General features: G+C 48.4%; 1 protein-coding gene across 1 annotated transcript in view; it reads right to left on the reverse strand.

The window, feature by feature from the left end:
- Window positions 1-2,224: 2,224 nt before the first annotated feature.
- Window positions 2,225-21,867, reverse strand: part of LOC311110507 (small ribosomal subunit protein uS5m-like) — a gene marked incomplete at both ends in the record, with an annotated part of 45,905 nt that continues 26,262 nt past the window's right edge. The window contains 6 exon segments of the mRNA XM_084153027.1: window positions 2,225-2,449; window positions 2,598-2,734; window positions 3,383-3,445; window positions 4,663-4,720; window positions 5,334-5,380; window positions 5,796-5,886. Coding sequence (XP_084009153.1) covers window positions 2,225-2,449; window positions 2,598-2,734; window positions 3,383-3,445; window positions 4,663-4,720; window positions 5,334-5,380; window positions 5,796-5,886 — 621 coding nt within the window.

Genomic DNA, 21,867 nt, shown 5'->3' on the forward strand with positions numbered 1-21,867 from the left:
TGATCGGTAAGGTGCGCTGACAACTGATGCTTAAAGTTAGTGAGGGAGATAAGAGTCTCCTGCTTCAGAGATTTTTGCAATTCGTTCCAGTCATTGGCAGCAGAGAACTGGAAGGAATGGCGGCCAAAGGAGGTGTTGGCTTTGGGGATGACCAGTGAGATATACCTGCTGGAGCGCATACTATGGGTGGGTGTTGCTATGGTGACCAATGAGCTAAGATAAGGCAGGGATTTGCCTAGCAGTGTTTTATAGATGGCCTGGAGCCAGTGGGTTTGGCGACGAATATGTAGTGAGGACCAGCCAACAAGAGCGTACAGGTCACAGTGGTGGGTAGTATATGGGGCTTTGGTGACAAAACGGATGGCACTGTGATAGACTACATCCAATTTGCTGAGTAGCGTGTTGGAGGCTACTTTGTAAATGACATCGCCGAAGTCAAGGATCGGTAGGATAATCAGTTTTACGAGGGCATGTTTGGCAGCATGAGTGAAGGAGGCTTTGTTGCGAAGTAGGAAGCTGATTCTAGATTTAACTTTGGATTGGAGATTCTTAATGCCAACACCTAGGTATTTGTAGTTGTCCACATACTCTAGGTCAGACCCGTCGAGAGTAGTGATTCTAGTCGGGTGGGTGGGTGCCAGCAGCGTTCGATTGAAGAGCATGCATTTAGTTTTACTAGTGTTTAAGAGCAGTTGGAGGCTACTGAAGGAGTGTTGTATGGCATTGAAGCTCGTTTGGAGGTTTGTTAACACAGTCCAATGAAGGGCCAAATGTATACAAAATGTTGTCATCTGCGTAGAGGTGGATCTGAGAGTCACCAGCATCAAGAGCGACATCATTGATATACAAGGAGAAAAGAGTCAGCCCAATAATTGAACCCTGTGGCACCCCCATAGAGACTGCCATAGGTCCAGACAACAGGCCCTCCGATTTGACAAATTGAACTCTATCTGAGAAGTAGTTGGTGAACCAGGCGAGGCAGTCATTTGAGAAACCAAGGCTATTTATATATTCAGCTGAAAGACTTTAAAGAACCACTTAGTTTGAATCCTACCATAATGTCAACCACCAAGTTCAAGTCCATATTAAGAGAACATTATTGAAATAAATGCCTGTCTGGCTTAAGACAGACGGTACTTCTTTGGAGAGCTGCTCATGTGTGAATGAATGCTTCTTCAGACTACAAACTAGAGACTCCCTGCCAAGAGGTTGCCAAGTTGAGGCAAACAGTACCTGCACACATCATTATTAATAACTCATGTGTTGACTACAGGGACCATTAAAATATAATAATCATACACAATAAAGAGTCCGGACATTGTCAAGGAGAGATAACATGGAAAGTCAGAGTACGGAAAAGTACTGGCAGAAATGTATACTTTGAGTTTACAAAGTCATTCACTGTTAAAATCACTTGAGTTCTTTGAAGCCATTTTCTTTTCATGATGTTTGTGGAAGGTGGTGAGTATGTTAGTAGTGGTATACTGGAATGTAGGCGGAAATTAACTGAAAAGCTAAAACAGCAAGAGCCTCTGGAGCGAGCGGCCGACAGCTGCTGAGGAAACGATATGCTGTGTAACTATCACTATAACTGGCATCAAAGCATGAAATGTCCTGACAGCTCCTTCAAAAGCAATAGAACACAACACAAGCCATTTTTGGAGAGTTTACATTTTTAATTAGACAGCTCTCATTTTCAACAATGTCACATGAACAAGTGATTCTGAAACAACACTATTCTGACAGTCCAAACAGATGCACTCCATTGGTTGAGTTAAACTGTTTGGATGTGAAACTCTTTTGGATGCATTTCACAACCTTTGGTGAAATACGAAGTCATGATGTTATATGCATAGGAGAAACACTCTTTTCACGCCACTTCAATACAGCTACGACTGGAAGTGACATTTTCGTAGCAGGTTAGGAGAATTAACGTAGCAGGTTAGGAGAATTTGGTTAAGGTTAACAAAAAGGATCTCTTCACCTGCTACTAAAATCACTTCTAGTCATAGCTGTATTGAAGTGGAGTGAAAAGAGTGTTTCCCGTGTGATGACCTCCATGGAGCTCCAGTCTTATAAGTCTCATGATGCCTGAGAGCCACACTTCCTTCCCAGTCACATTCACAACCCAACAACCTGAAACCAGCCAAACATCACTCCAACCCAACCAGTCCAGTTCATAGGGCCGGTCTTGTGCTCTGTTTGTGTTATGGTCGTGTTGCGGTCACCAGATGGTCCTCTTGACCCCGGCCCAGACTGAGCGTTTCATGCCCTGAGCAGCACGGACGTCGTCCCAGTTGAGCCGCGTGTTGGGGATCTCTTCCTCGGGTTCGGGGTCAGGACGCACTCCCTTCTTAGGGGTGGCCACGATGAGGGGCAGGGGCCCGCGCTCCGGCTGAAACTCTACCACGTGGAGCTGCTTCTTTTCAGCCAGGGACTGGTGAGTCTCCTACAGAGAGAGAAGGGGAGAGGGTTAGTCTAAATCAGTGTGTGTGTGTTTGTTTATGTTCAGAGCTCATGACTATGTTTTTGCAGGAAGAGTCCCGGGGATTGGCCGAGAACAGCAGGCAACTCTGACGATGCTGACAGCGGCTCACCTGATTGGCCAGTCCGGTGAATAGAGCCCTGGTGATGTTGAGTAGGTTGACGGAGCCCTCTACCTTGGCGTACATGTCCTCTACACCAATCAGCTTACAGATGGTGATGACTGCGCGGTGACAGTGTAGTCCGTAACCTGACAGAGACATGTTAGACTAGCCAGACTAGCCTATCACAGTGTTAATGACTCCATTCCATTGCACACAAATGACACTCACAGAAGCAAATGAACTCATACACGAGGTAACATAATACTTTGCCAGTCCAGACTTCCAAACGGCAACATTCACAAGGGAGTCTAGTGTTGCTGTGTGAGGACAAAGGTCCTCTGAGTTGATACTCCTCCTGAAGATAGAGGCCCCCGTGTCTCTGACTACTACATTGGAGTTTCATTATCCTTTACACAACACCCCTGCTTCCGATGCTGTGTGAGACTGTTTACATGACAGGGTGTAAATGAGAGATGTGGGTGTGAGTAGATTTGTGTTCAAGACTGTGTGTATGTGTTTGAGTAAATGTGTGAACTGTATCAGAGATACTGTTGGTGTGTGTGTGTGTGTGTGTGTGTGTGTGTGTGTGTGTGTGTGTGTGTGTGTGTGTGTGTGTGTACGAGAGCAGCATTTACATGGTATCGTTTCTTAGTGCTGGGGGCTAAGTGGTCTGTCAGTTGAACTCTCATCAACTTGTTGCTCCTCTGGGTTGAGCACAGCTTGTTAGGGCAGCCATGAAAACACACACACACACACACACACACACACACACACACACAAATGCTCTACTACACTTTTATGCTGTTTCTTCATGAGTAGGGTGGTCCTCTTGAAGGTGGAATTGATATCATGGTAAACTGTTACAAAGAAAAAAAACATCCAAGTCAACCTAGCTGTCAGTCATCAGCTCACCCCAGCCAGCGCTGCCCTTTACCTCTGGCCAACAAAGTGCACTAAACAGGGAATAGGGGGTCATTTTCTCTCCTGATGAGCCATGGGCGATGAGTCAGAACCTTGAGTGAGTGTGACTGAGTGGGTTAGTGACAGGAGTCAAAGAGCCAGCCTGTCCTGTGTTAGTCTGGGCCGGCCTGGTCACAAACACATCACCCACAGAACAGAACATTTACAGTAGCTGCAGGAGGTCCGGGCCTGTCAGGAACAGCCTCTTTCAGTGTGTGTGTAATTAACACAGAGACACACTTACAGCAAGAGAATGAAACAAACCCTACAGAGAGAAAAACTTGTCTTTGATCTAGCAATTTGCAGCAACCACCCCTCTGTAGAAAACTGTTAGCAAGAACATTACTGTTGACGTATTTTGTTATGTGTTCAATATTTAACTTATTTTGTGCAGTGTTGTAAATATGCAGTTTGATTAGTCTGTTGAGGGAATAGATAAGATATTATTTGAGCTCGCTCACTTAAAGTACGGTGTCCCGTGTAGCTCAGTTGGTAGAGCATGGCGCTTGCAACGCCAGGGTTGTGGGCTCGATTCGCACGGGGGGCCAGTATGAGAAATGTATGCACTCACTAACTGTAAGTCGCTCTGGATAAGAGCGTCTGCTAAATGACTAAAAATGTCAATGTAAAAAGTACAGGGGTTTGCATAGAAAATAAGCATGGTTCACTGTTCAGACAGTCAGAATAAAACATAGAAAATAAGCCTGGTTCACTGTTCAGACAGAATAAAACATAGAAAAAAGCCTGGTTTACTGTTCAGACAGTCAGAATAAAAACCATGTTAGCCAAACAGATCAATGTTCTACAGGTCTATGTTCTACAGGTCTATGTTCCTGGAGGGGAAGGAGGGTGAGGAGGGGAAGGAGGGTGAGGAGGGGAAGGAGGGTGAGGAGGGGAAGGAGGGTGAGGAGGGGAAGGAGGATGAGGAGGGGAAGGAGGATGAGGAGGGGAAGGAGGGTGAGGAGGGGAAGGAGGGTGAGGAGGAGGGGAAGGAGGGTGAGGAGGAGGGGAAGGAGGGTGAGGAGGGGAAGGAGGATGAGGAGGGGAAGGAGGAGAGAAAGACTCACACATTCTGATCTCACACTCGCAGAGACCAACACACACAGTGACTTACTGGTGTGGTCGTTGTATCTCTCAATGTAGTACAGATAGTGAACTGCTCGGTTCTTGGCCTGTTATGGGAAGAAGACCATTGTCAGTGTTCAACACTGTCTCTTCCATAATTAAACACATATACATTGAGTGTACAAAACATTAGGAACACCTGCTCCTTCCATAACATAGACTGACCAGGTGAAAGCTATGATCCCTTATTGATGTCACTTGTTAAATCCACTCCAATCAGTGTAGATGAAGCGGAGGAGACAGGTTAAAGAAGGATTTTTAAGCCTTGAGATAATTGAGACATGGATTGTGTATGTGTGCCATTCAGAGGGTGAACAAAAAATAGAAGTGCCTTTGGACGGGGTATTGTAGTAGGTGCCAGGCTCACCGGTTTGTGTCAAGAACTGCATTGCTGCTGGGTTTTTGATGCTCAACAGTCCACCACCCAACGGACATCCAGCCAACTTGACACAACTGTGGAAAGCATTGGAGCCAACATGGGCCAGCATCCCTGTGGAACGCTTTCGACACCTTGTAGAGTCCATGCACTGACGAATTGAGGCTGTTCTGAGGGCAGAAGGGGGTGCAACTCAATATTAGGAAGGTGTTCCTAATGTTTGGTATTCTCATTGTGTACAGTGCCAGTGTGGGTATTTTCCAGGTAAGAGGGCCATGTCTTACCTTTCTCAGTGCAGTTTGACGGTCTGCCGCTTTACCCAAGGCAAAACCTGCCGAAGAACAGATGGAAATAAGTCTAGCTATTTAACTTTATTTTCTTCTTTAGAATTATGTTTTGGGTTTTATCCCCCTCAGCTTCACTGCCCGTCAGTTTCCATATCAGATTACTTTATCGCTGCTCTTTCCATGCTGCTGTCACTTGACAGTTAGGTGGAACATGCTGGATAAAATCTAATTAATTAAGATGACAGCTTCAACAGATAAACCAATCACATTCAAAACCATAATGCATTATAATCATAGATATTGTTAGTCGGCTGCCAAAAATATAAGAGACACTTTTCACTCATCTGTCTCAGTGAACTGAAAGCTTTCAAGCGACACACTGAGGAGAAGGTAGATTGAGACATTGAACTCAGAGCCACCCTCCAGCAGGCTTTTGTTCCAGCCTTCATTTGGACTCACCTGCGGCCCCGTTCCCATTGCCGACAGCGACCAGGCAGCTGATTGACCTTTTCCTGCCCTCTTTGGCCGTCATGTTGAACACACTCTTCACCTGTCAATCAAACAACAAGAGCAACAACAGATTCCAACGTCAACCAGGTCAATGTAGACCAGCAGAATCCACAAGGGACAGGTTAGATTGAGCACCAAAACAGTCCGGCTAGAATCACAAAACCATCGTGTTGGAGAAATGACTTCTAGCAAGACCATTTAAATCTCTCCTGATAGTCAGGGAGTGGAATTGAAGCAGAGGAGCACAAAACCACCCATTACTGCAGACACTGCAGACCAGAACAATGTGAAACAGCTCCTCTTTATGGGAGGCAGAAGGAGCCCGTTAACTCAGACATCCTATTATAAAGCAGAGAATGGACCCTGGTAGAGAACTGATGGGAGGAGGAAGGAAGGCCTGGTGATGATCTTCCCTTCCTCTTTTCCTTTCACTCTTCTCCGGTATTATATTATATAATATATTATATTTTATATTATATTGCTTTCCTCCTAAAAGTCCCATCAAATAAACTGACCAGAGTGTATAGTCAAACGAACAAATGATCAATCATTATCAAACAGAATGCAAGTAGCACCTTATTAAACCTTTGGCTTTTTAACATTTTACATTACATTTTCGTCATTTAGCAGACGTTCTTATCAAGAGCGACTTACAAATTGTTGCATTCACCTTAAGATTGCCAGTGGGACAACCACTTTACAATTATTATTATAATTTTTTTTTTTTTTTTTGGGGGGGGGGTTTAAGAGTGATTGATCTTTCCTTCAAGTTCCTGCTGGTGTCTGGGGGCGGTGTGTGTGTTTGCCCCTGGGGAGACAGCCCATCTCATCCCTCCTAGACACCCTCTCAAAATGTAAGAGGTTCCCATTGATCGGGATAGAGAGACGACTGCTGCCCTTCCCTGTCCATTCACTCTGTTACCTTCCCTCCGGACAGATTTACGAGCTGCAGTGTGACCTGGGAGGCAGCAGGGGGCAGTGTGAGCATATGACTGGACCATGGGACATGGCTGAGGGTTAGCCATACATACAGCACTGGAGGAGAGACAACAGCTGCTCTACACACATCCACACACACAAACTGACATAGAACATACATTTACACAAAGACACACTGCAATACACACACAGCAAACATATATAGAACATCGCTGCCACAGACCAGTGAGTTGGAGGATCAGAGAAGAGATGGGAACAGACCCAAGCAACACAAAGTGACTGAAGTAGTTATGTGAGCATTACTCTTGAGCAGCAGTGTCAGAGGCCATTTCCATCTGTGCAGCTACACGCATGACTGTGTGAGAAAGAGCAGAGCAGAGTTGCTGAATACTAAGAAACAAACTTCCTGGTGTTCAGGGATGAGCAGCGTTCAACTTCTACTCTGTCCCTGTACTGCACTAATGTGAGGTGACACTGTTGTTCACCATGACCATAAATATCAATCACTGTTCTTGAGGTAGACTCAGGTAGTAGGCCAGTATACTGTTGCCTCTGAAATACTTGTATTCAGTTGTGCAACTGACTAGGTATCCTCCTTTCTGTTCCTATATTTGGTTTTTCAAATAGCCATTCAAATACTCAAATAAAATTACTTATTCTGGGATGTGTATTTTGAAAATACTCAAATATACAGAAACAAATATTTTAAATACCAGATACTCAAATATAATTAAATCCAGTCTGACTGTGACAAGATTCCACCTGTGCTCCCTCCATCCAGAAAGTGGGAGTCTCTAAGTGTCAGTCTCTAAGTGGGGGAGTCTAAGTGGGGGGGGGGGGGGGGGGGGGGGGAGTGGGACTTTTCCCCGTGCTAGTTTCAGTGTAAATGATAAAGCAGAAACCCAGGCAGGGATTTGGAGCTTAGAGCACATCAAAGGAAAACGCTGCCCTGAGCTCAGAGAGCAGCAATAGTTACGTGAGAGAGAGAGAGAGAGAGAGAGAGAGAGAGAGAGAGAGAGAGAGAGAGCAGGGGATATTTTTTCTTACAGGGCCAACACCAGTAAGGGCCAGAACCTAAGGTTGGGATCATGAACCTAAAGATCTTCACTTTGCCCTCCTGCGCACGTGTGCACACACACTCTATATTTATCCACCTCTCCATCTCTTTGGGTAGATGTTTCTGCCTCCTCTGCATCCTCAGTCTAAAATGGCTCTATTCCTGACCATGGCTGAGTGCAAACCGCTGAAGCTGTAGCCATACACAGCCTCTGAGCTGTCTTCAGATACAGAGATACATCTCTTTACTCTTCACTGTGATGTGGAGGAGTGTGACAATGAGACAGATAATGATTGCAGCAGTGTGCTGTAGGAGACACCCAACCCAGAAGAGGGAGAGGGATGAAAGAGTGGAAAGATGGGGGGGGGGGGAAAGTCCAGTGAGACAAGTGAGATGAGGACATGGAGAGAGAGATGAGGACATGAGAGCGATGAGGACATGGAGAGAGAGATGAGGACATGGAGAGAGAGATGAGGACATGGAGAGAGAGATGAGGACATGGAGAGAGAGATGAGGACATGGAGAGAGCGATGAGGACACGATGAGGACATGGAGAGAGCGATGAGGACATGGAGAGAGCGATGAGGACATGGAGAGAGCGATGAGGACATGGAGAGAGCGATGAGGACATGGAGAGAGCGATGAGGACATGGAGAGAGCGATGAGGACATGGAGAGAGCGATGAGGACACGATGAGGACATGGAGAGAGCGATGAGGACACGATGAGGACATGGAGAGAGCGATGAGGACATGGAGAGAGCGATGAGGACATGGAGAGAGAGATGAGGACATGGAGAGAGAGATGAGGACACGATGAGGACATGGAGAGAGCGATGAGGACATGGAGAGAGCGATGAGGACATGGAGAGAGAGATGAGGACATGGAGAGAGAGATGAGGACATGGAGAGAGAGATGAGGACATGGAGAGAGCGATGAGGACACGATGAGGACATGGAGAGAGCGATGAGGACATGGAGAGAGCTATGAGGACACGATGAGGACATGGAGAGAGCGATGAGGACACGATGAGGACATGGAGAGAGCGATGAGGACATGGAGAGAGCGATGAGGACATGGAGAGAGAGATGAGGACATGGAGAGAGAGATGAGGACATGGAGAGAGAGATGAGGACATGGAGAGAGTGATGATGACACGATGAGGACATGGAGAGAGCGATGAGGACATGGAGAGAGCGATGAGGACACGATGAGGACATGGAGAGAGTGATGAGGACATGGAGAGAGAGATGAGGACATGGAGAGAGCGATGAGGACACGATGAGGACATGGAGAGAGCGATGAGGACACAATGAGGACATGGAGAGAGCGATGAGGACATGGAGAGAGCGATGAGGACACGATGAGGACATGGAGAGAGCGATGAGGACATGGAGAGAGCGATGAGGACACGATGAGGACATGGAGAGAGCGATGAGGACATGGAGAGAGAGATGAGGACATGGAGAGAGCGATGATGACATGGAGAGAGCGATGAGGACATGGAGAGAGAGATGAGGACATGGAGAGAGAGATGAGGACATGGAGAGAGCGATGAGGACATGGAGAGAGAGATTAGGACATTGAGAGAGATTAGGACATTGAGAGGCCGATACATAAGCGAGAGGATGAGGGGGAGAAAGAGAGAGGGAGGGAGATTGATAGAGGAGTAAAGAGAAAGCAGGAGACAGCAGAGTGAGGGAGAGAGAGAGAGGGAGAGAGAGAGAGAGCTGGACTCCCACATGCAGGCTGTTGCAGTACTGGTAGTATACAGAGCCATCTGTTCAGACTGATTGGCACAGCAGAGGGTCAGAATTATCAACATCAACTACCCCCCCAGAACAGACAGTAGGACCAGGACAGGACAGACAGCAGGACCAGGACACAACAGAACAGAAGGATCAGGACAGGGCAGTAGGACCAGGACACAACAGCACAGGACAGTATGACCAGAACAGGACAGTAGGACCAGGACACAACAGAACAGGACAGTAGGACCAGGACAGGTGAGTAGGACCAGGACACAACAGGACAGTAGGACCAGGACACAACAGAACAGGACACAGTAGGACCAGGACACAACTGAACAGGACACAGTAGGACCAGGACACAACAGAACAGGACAGTAGGACCAGGACACAACAGGACAGGACAGTAGGACCAGGACACAACAGAACAGGACCGTAGGACCAGGACACATCAGAACAGGACAGTAGGACCAGGACAGTAGGACCAGGACAAAAGAGAACAGGACAGTAGGACCAGGACACAACAGAACAGGACAGTAGGACCAGGACACAACAGAACAGTAGGACCAGGACACAACAGGACAGTACAGTTGACCAGAACACAACAGAACAGGACAGTAGGATCAGGACACAACAGGACAGGACACAACAGAACAGGACTGTAGGACCAGGACACAACAGAACAGGACAGTAGGACCAGGACACAACAGAACAGGACAGTAGGACCAGGACACAACAGAACACGACCGTAGGACCAGGACACAACAGGACAGTAGGACCAGGACACAACAGAACAGGACAGTATGACAAGGACACAACAGAACAGGACCGTAGGATCAGGACACAACAGGACAGGACAGTAGGACCAGGACACAGCAGGACAGGACCGTAGGACCAGGACAGTAGGACCAGGACACAACAGAACAGGACAGTAGGACCAGGACACAACAGAACAGGACAGTAGGACCAGGACACAACAGAACAGGACAGTAGGACCAGGACACAACAGGACAGGACAGTTGACCAGAACAGGACAGTAGGATCAGGACACAACAGGACAGGACACAACAGAACAGGACTGTAGGACCAGGACACAACAGAACAGGACAGTAGGACCAGGACACAACAGAACAGGACAGTAGGACCAGGACACAACAGAACACGACCGTAGGACCAGGACACAACAGGACAGTAGGACCAGGACACAACAGAACAGGACAGTATGACAAGGACACAACAGAACAGGACCGTAGGATCAGGACACATCAGAACAGGACAGTAGGACCACGACACAACAGGACAGGACAGTAGGACCAGGACACAACAGGACAGGACAGTATGATCAGGACACAACAGGACAGGACAGTAGGACCAGGACACATCAGAACAGGACAGTAGGACCAGGACACAACAGAACAGGACAGTAGGTCAGGACACAACAGAACAGGACAATAGGACCAGGACACATCAGAACAGGACAGTAGGACCAGGAGACAACAGAACAGGACAGTAGGACCAGGACACAACAGAACAGGACAGTAGGACCAGGACACAACAGAACACGACCGTAGGACCAGGACACAACAGAACAGGACAGTAGGACCAGGACACATCAGAACAGGACAGTAGGACCAGGACACAACAGAACAGGACAGTATGACAAGGACACAACAGAACAGGACAGTAGGACCAGGACACAACAGAACAGGACAGTATGACAAGGACACAACAGAACAGGACAGTAGACTAGGACACAACAGAACAGGACAGTATGACCAGGACACAACAGAACAGGACAGTAGGACCAGGACACAGCAGAACAGGACAGTAGGACCAGGACACAGCAGAACAGGACAGTAGGACCAGGACACAGCAGGACAGGACTGTAGGACCAGGACACAACAGGACAGTAGGACCAGGACACAACAGAACAGTAGGACCACGACACAACAGAACAGCACAGTAGGACCACGACAAAACAGAAAAGGACAGTAGGACCAGGACACAACAGAACAGGACAGTAGGACCAGGAAACAACAGGACAGTAGGACCAGGACACAACAGAACAGGACACAACAGAACAAGACAGTAGGACCAGGACACAACAGGACAGGACAGTAGGACCAGGACACAGCAGGACAGGACCGTAGGACCAGGACACAACAGAACAGGACAGTAGGACAAGGACACAACAGAAAAGGTAAGTAGCATCAGGACACAACAGAACAGGACAGTAGGACCAGGACACAACAGAACAGGACCGTAGGACCAGGACACAGTAGAACAGGACAGTAAGACCAGGACACAACAGGACAGGACAGTAGGACCAGGACAGTAGGACCAGGACACAGCAGAACAGGACAGTAGGACCAGGACACAGAAGAACAGGACAGTAGGACCAGGACACAGCAGAACAGGACAGTAGGACCAGGACACAGCGGGACAGGACCGTAGGACCAGGACACAACAGAACAGGTCAGTAGGACCAGGACACAACAGGACAGTAGGACCAGGACACAACAGGACAGTAGGACCAGGACACAAAATATCAGGACAATAGGACCAGGACACAACAGGACTGGACAGTAGGACCAGGACACAACAGGACAGTAGGACCAGGACACAACAGACAGGACAGTAGGACCAGGACACAGCAGAACAGGACAGTAGGATCAGGACACAGCAGGACAGGACAGTAGGACCAGGACACAACAGGACAGGACAGTAGGACCAGGACACAACAGGACAGAACAGTAGGACCAGGACACAACAGAACAGGACAGTAGGACCAGGACACAACAGAACAGGTCAGTAGGACCAGGACACAACAGGACAGTAGGACCAGGACACAACAGGACAGTAGGACCAGGACACAAAATATCAGGACAATAGGACCAGGACACAACAGGACTGGACAGTAGGACCAGGACACAACAGGACAGTAGGACCAGGACACAACAGACAGGACAGTAGGACCAGGACACAGCAGAACAGGACAGTAGGATCAGGACACAGCAGGACAGGACAGTAGGACCAGGACACAACAGGACAGGACAGTAGGACCAGGACACAACAGGACAGAACAGTAGGACCAGGACACAACAGAACAGGACAGTAGGACCAGGACACAACAGAACAGGACAGTAGGACCAGGACACAACAGGACAGGACAGTAGGACCAGGACACAACAGGACAGTAGGACCAGGACACATCAGAACAGGACAGTAGGACCAAGACACAACAGGACAGGACTGTAGGACCAGGACACAACAGGACAGGACAGTAGGTTTAGGACACAACAGGACAGGACAGTAGGACCAGGACACAACAGAACAGTAGGACCAGGACACAACAGAACAGTAGGACCAGGACACAACAGAACAGGACCGAAGGACCAGGACACAACAGAACAGGACAGTAGGACCAGGACACAGCAGGACAGGACACAACAGAACAGGACAGTAGAATCAGGACACAGCAGAACTTGACAGTAGGATCAGGACACAACAAGACAGGACAGTAGGACTAGGACACAACAGGACAGTAGGATCAGGACACAGCAGGACAGGACCGTAGGACCAGGAAAGTAGGACCAGGACACAGCAGAACAGGACAGTAGGACCAGGACACAGCAGGACAGGACCGTAGGACCAGGACACAACAGGACAGGACAGTAGGACCAGGACACAACAGGACAGTAGGACCAGGACACAACAAAACAGGACACAACAGAACAGGACAGTAGGACCAGGACACAACAGGACAGAACAGTAGGACCAGGACACAACAGGACAGTAGGACCAGGACACAACAAAACAGGACACAACAGAACAGGACAGTAGGACCAGGACACAACAGGACAGAACAGTAGGACCAGGACACAACAGGACAGTAGGACCAGGACACAACAGGACAGTAGGACCAGGACACAGCAGAACAGGACAGTAGGACCAGTACACAGCAGTCAGGACAGTAGGACCAGGACACAGCAGGATAGGACCATAGGACCAGGAGAGTAGGACCAGGACACAGCAGAACAGGACAGTAGGACCAGGACACAGCAGAACAGGACAGTAGGATCAGGATACAACAGAACAGAACAGTAGGACCAGGACACAACAGAACAGGACCGTAGGACCAGGAAACAACAGAACAGGACCGTAGGACCAGGACACAGCAGAACAGGACAGTAGGACCAGGACACAACAGGACAGGAGGACCAGGACAGTAGGACCAGGACACAACAGGACAGTAGGATCAGGACACAACAGGACAGGACAGTAGGACCAGGACACAACAGGACAGGACAGTAGGACCAGGACACAACAGGACAGGACCGTAAGACCAGGACACAACAGAAGAGGACACAACAGAACAGGACAGTAGGACCAGGACACAACAGAACAGGACAGTAGCACCAGGACACAACAGAACAGGACAGTAGGACCAGGACACAACAGAACAGGACAGTAGGACCAGGACACAACAGGACAGTAGGACCAGGACACAACAAAACAGGACACAACAGAACAGGACAGTAGGACCAGGACACAACAGGACAGAACAGTAGGACCAGGACACAACAGGACAGTAGGACCAGGACACAGCAGAACAGGACAGTAGGACCAGTACACAGCAGTCAGGACAGTAGGACCAGGACACAGCAGGATGGGACCATATGACCAGGAGAGTAGGACCAGGACACAGCAGAACAGGACAGTAGGACCAGGACACAGCAGAACAGGACAGTAGGATCAGGATACAACAGAACAGAACAGTAGGACCAGGACACAACAGAACAGGACCGTAGGACCAGGAAACAACAGAACAGGACCGTAGGACCAGGACACAGCAGAACAGGACAGTAGGACCAGGACACAACAGGACAGGACAGTAGGACCAGGACAGTAGGACCAGGACACAACAGGACAGTAGGATCAGGACACAACAGGACAGGACAGTAGGACCAGGACACAGCAGAACAGGACAGTAGGACCAGGACACAGCAGAACAGGACAGTAGGACCAGGACACAGCAGAACAGGACAGTAGGACCAGGACAAAGCGGGACAGGACCGTAGGACCAGGACACAACAGAACAAGACAAAACAGAACAGGACAGTAGGACCAGGACACAACAGGACAGTAGGATCAGGACACAGCAGGACAGGACCAGGACAGTAGGACCAGGACACAGCAGAACAGGACAGTAGGAACAGGACACAGCAGGACAGGACCGTAGGACCAGGACACAACAGGACAGTAGGACCAGGACACAACAGAACAGGACAGTAGGACCAGGACACAGCAGGACAGGACCGTAGAACCAGGACACAACAGAAGAGGACACAACAGAACAGGACAGTAGGACCAGGACACAACAGAACAGGACAGTAGGACCAGGACACAACAGAAAAGGACAGTAGCACCAGGACACAACAGAACAGGACAGTAGGCCAGGACACAACAGGACAGTAGGACCAGGACACATCAGAACAGGACAGTAGGACCAAGACACAACAGGACAGGACTGTAGGACCAGGACACAACAGGACAGGACAGTAGGTTTAGGACACAACAGGACAGGACAGTAGGACCAGGACACAACAGAACAGTAGGACCAGGACACAACAGAACAGTAGGACCAGGACACAACAGAACAGGACCGAAGGACCAGGACACAACAGAACAGGACAGTAGGACCAGGACACAGCAGGACAGGACACAACAGAACAGGACAGTAGAATCAGGACACAGCAGAACTTGACAGTAGGATCAGGACACAACAAGACAGGACAGTAGGACTAGGACACAACAGGACAGTAGGATCAGGACACAACAAAACAGGACACAACAGAACAGGACAGTAGGACCAGGACACAACAGGACAGGACAGTAGGACCAGGACACAACAGGACAGTAGGACCAGGACACAACAGAACAGGACACAACAGAACAGGACAGTAGGACCAGTACACAGCAGGACAGGACAGTAGGACCAGGACACAACAGGACAGTAGGATCAGGACACAACAGGACAGGACAGTAGGACCAGGACACAGCAGGATAGGACCATAGGACCAGGAGAGTAGGACCAGGACACAGCAGAACAGGACAGTAGGACCAGGACACAGCAGAACCAGGACACAACAGAACAGGACAGTAGGACCAGGACACAACAGAACAGGACCGTAGGACCAGGACACAGCAGAACAGGACAGTAGGACCAGGACACAACAGGACAGGACAGTAGGACCAGGACACATCAGAACAGGACAGTAGGACCAAGACACAACAGGACAGGACCGTAGGACCAGGACACAACAGGACAGTAGGACCAGGACACAACAGAACAGGACAGTAGGACCAGGACACAGCAGAACTGGACAGTAGGATCAGGACACAACAGGACAGTAGGACCAGGACACAACAGGACAGGACAGTAGGACCAGGACACAACAGAACAGTAGGACCAGGACACAACAGGACAGGACAGTAGGACCAGGACACAACAGGACAGTAGGACCAGGACACATCAGAACAGGACAGTAGGACCAAGACACAACAGGACAGGACCGTAGGACCAGGACACAACAGGACAGGACAGTAGGACCAGGACACAACAGGACAGGACAGTAGGACCAGGACGCAGCAGGACAGGACACAACAGAACAGGACAGTAGGATCAGGACACAACAGAACATGACAGTAGGATCAGGACACAACATGACAGGACAGTAGGACCAGGACACAACAGAACAGGACAGTAGGACCAGGACACAACAGGACAGGACACAACAGAACAGGACAGTAGGATCAGGACACAACAGAACAGGACAGTAGGACCAGGACGCAGCAGGACATGACACAACAGAACAGGACAGTAGGATCAGGACACAACAGAACATGACAGTAGGATCAGGACACAACAGAACAGGACAGTAACACCAGGATGCAGCAGGACAGGACCGTAGGACCAGGATACAACAGGACAGGACAGTAGGACCAGGACACAACAGAACAGGACCGTAGGACCAGGACACAGCAGAACCGTAGGACCAGGACAGTAGGATCAGGACACAACAGGACAGGACAGTAGGACCAGGACACAACATAACAGGACAGTAGGACCAGGACACAACAGAACAGGACCGTAGTACCAGGACAGTAGGACCAGGACACAACATACCAGGGCAGTAGGACCAGGACACAACAGAACAGGACCGTAGGACCAGGACACAACAGGACAGGAAATAGGATCATTACACATCAGGACAGGACAGTAGGACCAGGAGACAACAGGACAGGACAGTAGGATCAGGACACTAGGACCAGGACACAACAGAACAGGAAAGTAGGATCAGGACCGTAGGACCAGGACACAACAGAATATTAGGACCAGGACGCAAGAGGACAGTAGGACCAGGACACAACAGTACAGCTGGAGAGATCAGATGTAGAGCTTGTACCGGTCCAACAGAACTCTGCTCCCAAATCAACAACACTGACTCCAGAAGAGAGGTTTCCCTTTGGGAATCAGTAGTGTTACGAACCCCGTGGCTCTAAACGTCTAGGGTGGATGGACATGAGACCCGTAACATAAGTTATGCAAATTATAAGTGTGACCTGGAACAGTGAGAACCAAAAATGACACAACAACCATGAGCTACCGTCAAACTTAAATGGTTTATTGCTAAACACACGGTAAAGGTTTGGGAAAAAGGGCTGAGCAGGACCCAAGAAATGAAACAATAGTGTAAAACCCCCTAAACTGATCTAGCCTGCCTGAAGAACCGCTAGGCTACTGCTACCATACAAAAATACAGTGGGTGGTCCGCTCAGGTCTAACTGGTGTTTATAGACAGATTTCTTCCTACGGGTAATGTACGCCCAAGGGCAACTAGCTTAAACCCCCCTTTTCCCAAAAAAAACACACAAAGCTACTAAACAGGGTAATCAGCAATTAAATAAGTACACAGGATACAACAGTATCCACACTCAGGTAAAGAAATATATTCTAATAATGTTACCAATAGGGTAACCAACAACTTAGTGCGTACACAACACACAGGACACCACCGTGTCCATACTCACATATGGCAAAAAGTCTCTCTCTCTCGTGCAACAAACACAAGTCTGGTTTTTATAAAATGGGATGTGTGATTGAACAAACGAGTAACAGGTGGTGCAATTCACAGGAATGTTCACTGATTGGTCCAATCAGCAGACACCTCAACGACCACCAATCAGGAACATACAGGACACCTGTGATTAGGGCAGAAGGAGAGAAACACACAAAAACACAGGATACCTGTATCCGTAACACTCCCACCCTTAAAAGAGCAAACCACAATGGTTTGCGACACGTACCATCACAACACCCAAATTTCAATAATCATCCTGTCGGGATAACAAAAAAAAACCCTAGATCATTACACACGAGACAAAGCATCTGCCAACACATTATCTAACCCCTTTTTGTGGCGGATCTCCAAATTATAATTTTGCACGACAAGTGCCCAACGCATAAGGCGTTGGTTCTGGTTGTACATCCGGTGGAGAAAAACTAAGGGGTTATGGTCAGTATACACTACCACTGGTAATGCACTGGAACCAACATAAACTTCAAAGTACTGCAGAGCTAACAACAAAGCTAGAGCTTCTTGTTCAATGGTGGAATAGTTTGTCTGACATTTGTTAAATTTCCGTGAAAAATAACAGACAGGATGGTCCACTCCACTCTGGTCTTGCTGCAGTAGAACAGCACCAGCACCTCTGGCACTTGCATCTACCTCCAGTTTAAACGGCCGTTCAAAATCTGGCGCAGCAAGAACAGGAGTACTACACAAGAGTGCTTTAGCAGTGTTGAAAGCAGTACAACAATCTTCAGACCATACAAATTTTCTCGCCGGACTGAGCAAATCCGTTAATGGAGCAACTACAGCAGAGAAATTTTTACAGAAACTACGGTAGTAGCCAACCATCCCTAAAAAACGGCGTAGCTCTCTTCTGGTGGTAGGTGCGGGAAATGCGTTTATAGCTGAGACCTTGGCATCTACAGGGCGCACCTGACCATGGCCGACCTGTTTACCCAGATAAGTAACAGTGGCCTTCCCAAACTCGCACTTTGCTAAGTTCAGGGTTAGAGAAGCGGTTGCTAGACGTTCACACACTACCCTTAGAGTGTTAACATGATCAGACCACTCAGTTGAATAAATGACCAGATCATCAAGGTAAGCACTACAATTAGGAACTCCAGCCAATACTGTGTTAACCAGGCGTTGGAAAGTGGCTGGTGCGTTCCGCATCCCAAATGCCATGACAGCATATTGTAGGAAGTGATCTGGGGTCACAAAGGCAGAGATGTCGGAGGCACGTGGGGTTAACGGCACCTGCCAGTAACCTTTTAGAAGATCTAGTTTGGTTACATAAGTAGCAGCACCAACAGTATCAATACAGTCATCCAGTCTGGGTAACGGGAACGAGTCGGGCACTGTGACAGCATTGACTTTCCGATAGTCCGTACATAATCTGGATGTCCCATCAGGTTTAGGAACCAGAATGCACGGAGAACTCCAAGGACTTGAACTTGGCATAGCCAGGTTATTCTCCAGCAAATAACCGACCTCACCCCTCATTATCTTTCTCTTAGCGACGTTGACACGATAAGGATGTTGCTTGATAGGTGCAGCGTTTCCAACATTAATGTCATGTTCTAACACATTTGTACATGTAGGAACATCATTAAAAAGACATGGAAAGCTGTGTAACAGTCTCACAATATCATCTGACTGTCTGTCCGTTAAATGAATCAGGCTTGACGGGAGAGACAACAGCATCTCTGAATTTGGCAATCTAGCACACTGCTGCTGAGTATTGCGCAACTCCAAACCATCTCCGTCCACATCATTAACATTACCTCCCACTACAGCCGTAGCAGCAACAGAGACAGCCGACTCGGCCAGTTTCTCTGGACTGTCTACCTGAGTGACGGGTCTGTTGTGGTATGTCTTCAACATGTTAACGTGGCACACACGAGATTGGCGTTTTCTATCAGGAGTCTGTATCACATAGTCAGTTTCAGTTAGTTTCTTTTCAATGACATAAGGCCCAGAGAAACGTGCTGACAATGACGCCCCTGGCACAGGCAACAACACAAGAACTCGGTCACCTGGCTGCAGTGAACGAGAAACCGCCTGTGTGTCATAGTGTCGTTTCATCCGTTTCTGTGAGGAAGACAGCGCTTCCTTTGCTAGAGCACAGGCAGCATGTAGGCGCTCACGAAAGCGACTAACGTAGTCCAACACATTTTCATTCACACACAACTCTTGTGACAAAAACTGATCCTTAAGGACTTTCATAGGTCCTCTCATGGTGTGTCCAAACACCAGTTCAGCTGGGCTGAACCCTAGGGATTCCTGTACTGTCTCACGGACAGCAAACAACACTAGAGGAACTCCCTCATCCCAATCTTTCTCAGATTCCAAGCAATATTTACGGAGCATAGACTTCAGGGTCTGATGCCAACGTTCAAGCGCACCCTGAGACTCTGGGTGATATGCGCTTGACACACGGTGTGTAACTGACAAGGATTTTAACACTTGTTTGAAAAGTTTAGAAAGGAAATTCGTACCCTGATCAGTTTGTATCACCTTAGGTAATCCAAAAGTTGAGAAGAATTTGATCAACGCTTTACTCACCACTGGAGCAGTAATCCTTCGCAGAGGAATGGCCTCTGGGTACCTGGTGGCCACACACATAATTGTCAACATAAACTGGTTACCAGATTTTGTTTTTGGTAATGGTCCAACACAATCAACCATCACATGTTCGAATGGTTCACCTATGGCCGGTATGGGACAAAGAGGCGCGGGGGAAATAACCTGGTTCGGTTTCCCAACTACTTGACAGGTGTGGCAAGTCCGACAGAACTGAGCCACATCTTGTTTTAAGCCAGGCCAAAAGAAATGTCGCAAAACTCGATCATAAGTCTTGGTGACTCCCAGATGTCCGGACCACTGGTGATCATGAGCGAGGGATAAAACATTTTGTCGAAAGGCTGTAGGAATCACTATTTGGTAAACAGCATTCCAATCTCCGCCAGCGTCAACATGGGATGTCCATTTACGCATGAGGAGATTACCATCAATGAAGTATGCCATGTTTTTCTTCTTTAGCTCGTCCTCTGAGACAACACTAGAAAAACATTTAGCCAGGCTAATGTCAACCTTTTGGTTAGCGATCAGCTGCTCACGAGTAACTGGTAACTGTATTGCCTCAGCAACAAGTTCCACATCCTTCTTCCTTTCTCTGGGCTGTTGGTCAGACTGCACCAGCTTACCAGAGGTAGCACCCGAACTATCCTCTGGGTCACACTCTCTGAATAGAATCGTGTCTGACAAATCTACCACTTCACCCACTTGTCGTGCTTGAGCACGTGTGACAGCACAAGCGGGGAACACATCTGGATAACCCTGTGCCAGCTCCTCGGAGAGAGACTGGTCACTTTTATCCAATACCTCCAATATGGGTATTACCTTTCCTCCGGCAATATCGTTGCCCATTATAAAGGTCACCCCTTTTACTGGCAACATCGGACGTACGCCAACTCTGAACAATCCACTGACTAACTCAGAGTGTACGTTCACAAAGTGCAATGGCACTGGGACGAAACCCATTTCAATTCCTTGTACTAACACACTGGAACCACAATATGTATTATTAGACAAGGGCAACACATCAGCTAGTATGAACGACTGCGCCGCACCAGTATCTCTGAGGATTCTAACTGGACGCTGAGACGCTTCATCATCTGATATAGAAACAAACCCCTCAAAAATGAACGGTTCATAACTGTGATCTGGGACAGGGACTTTCAAACCACATTCACTATGAGGCTTCTGTCTTGATTCCGGCCTTACAACCGTACGAATCAGCCCAACACCCGTTGGCGGCCTGGCGTGCTGAGGCATCCCCGGTTTGCGTTTTAGCAGAAAGCAATCATTAACTATATGTCCCACCTTATGACAATAGAAACAGTGACGCACATCTTTTGGGCGTGCTGGATGTACTGCTGGTCGGGCCATTTCAATAGACGAGCTGGTGCTGGGTGTCATGGTGGGGCCCATCAGGAGCTGGAGAGAGGAGACTGTGGAGGAAGATTTAACTAAACTCTACCGCTGTGTGTTGATCAACAATCTAGTATGGTAAACACTGAGCCGTGTTGGCTGGCACAGGACTAATGGACACCACTTCACCATGTGCATACTGGAGACTGA

Source organism: Coregonus lavaretus (assembly GCF_964263955.1).
Source record: "Coregonus lavaretus genome assembly, chromosome: 36".
NCBI lineage: Eukaryota > Metazoa > Chordata > Actinopteri > Salmoniformes > Salmonidae > Coregonus > Coregonus lavaretus.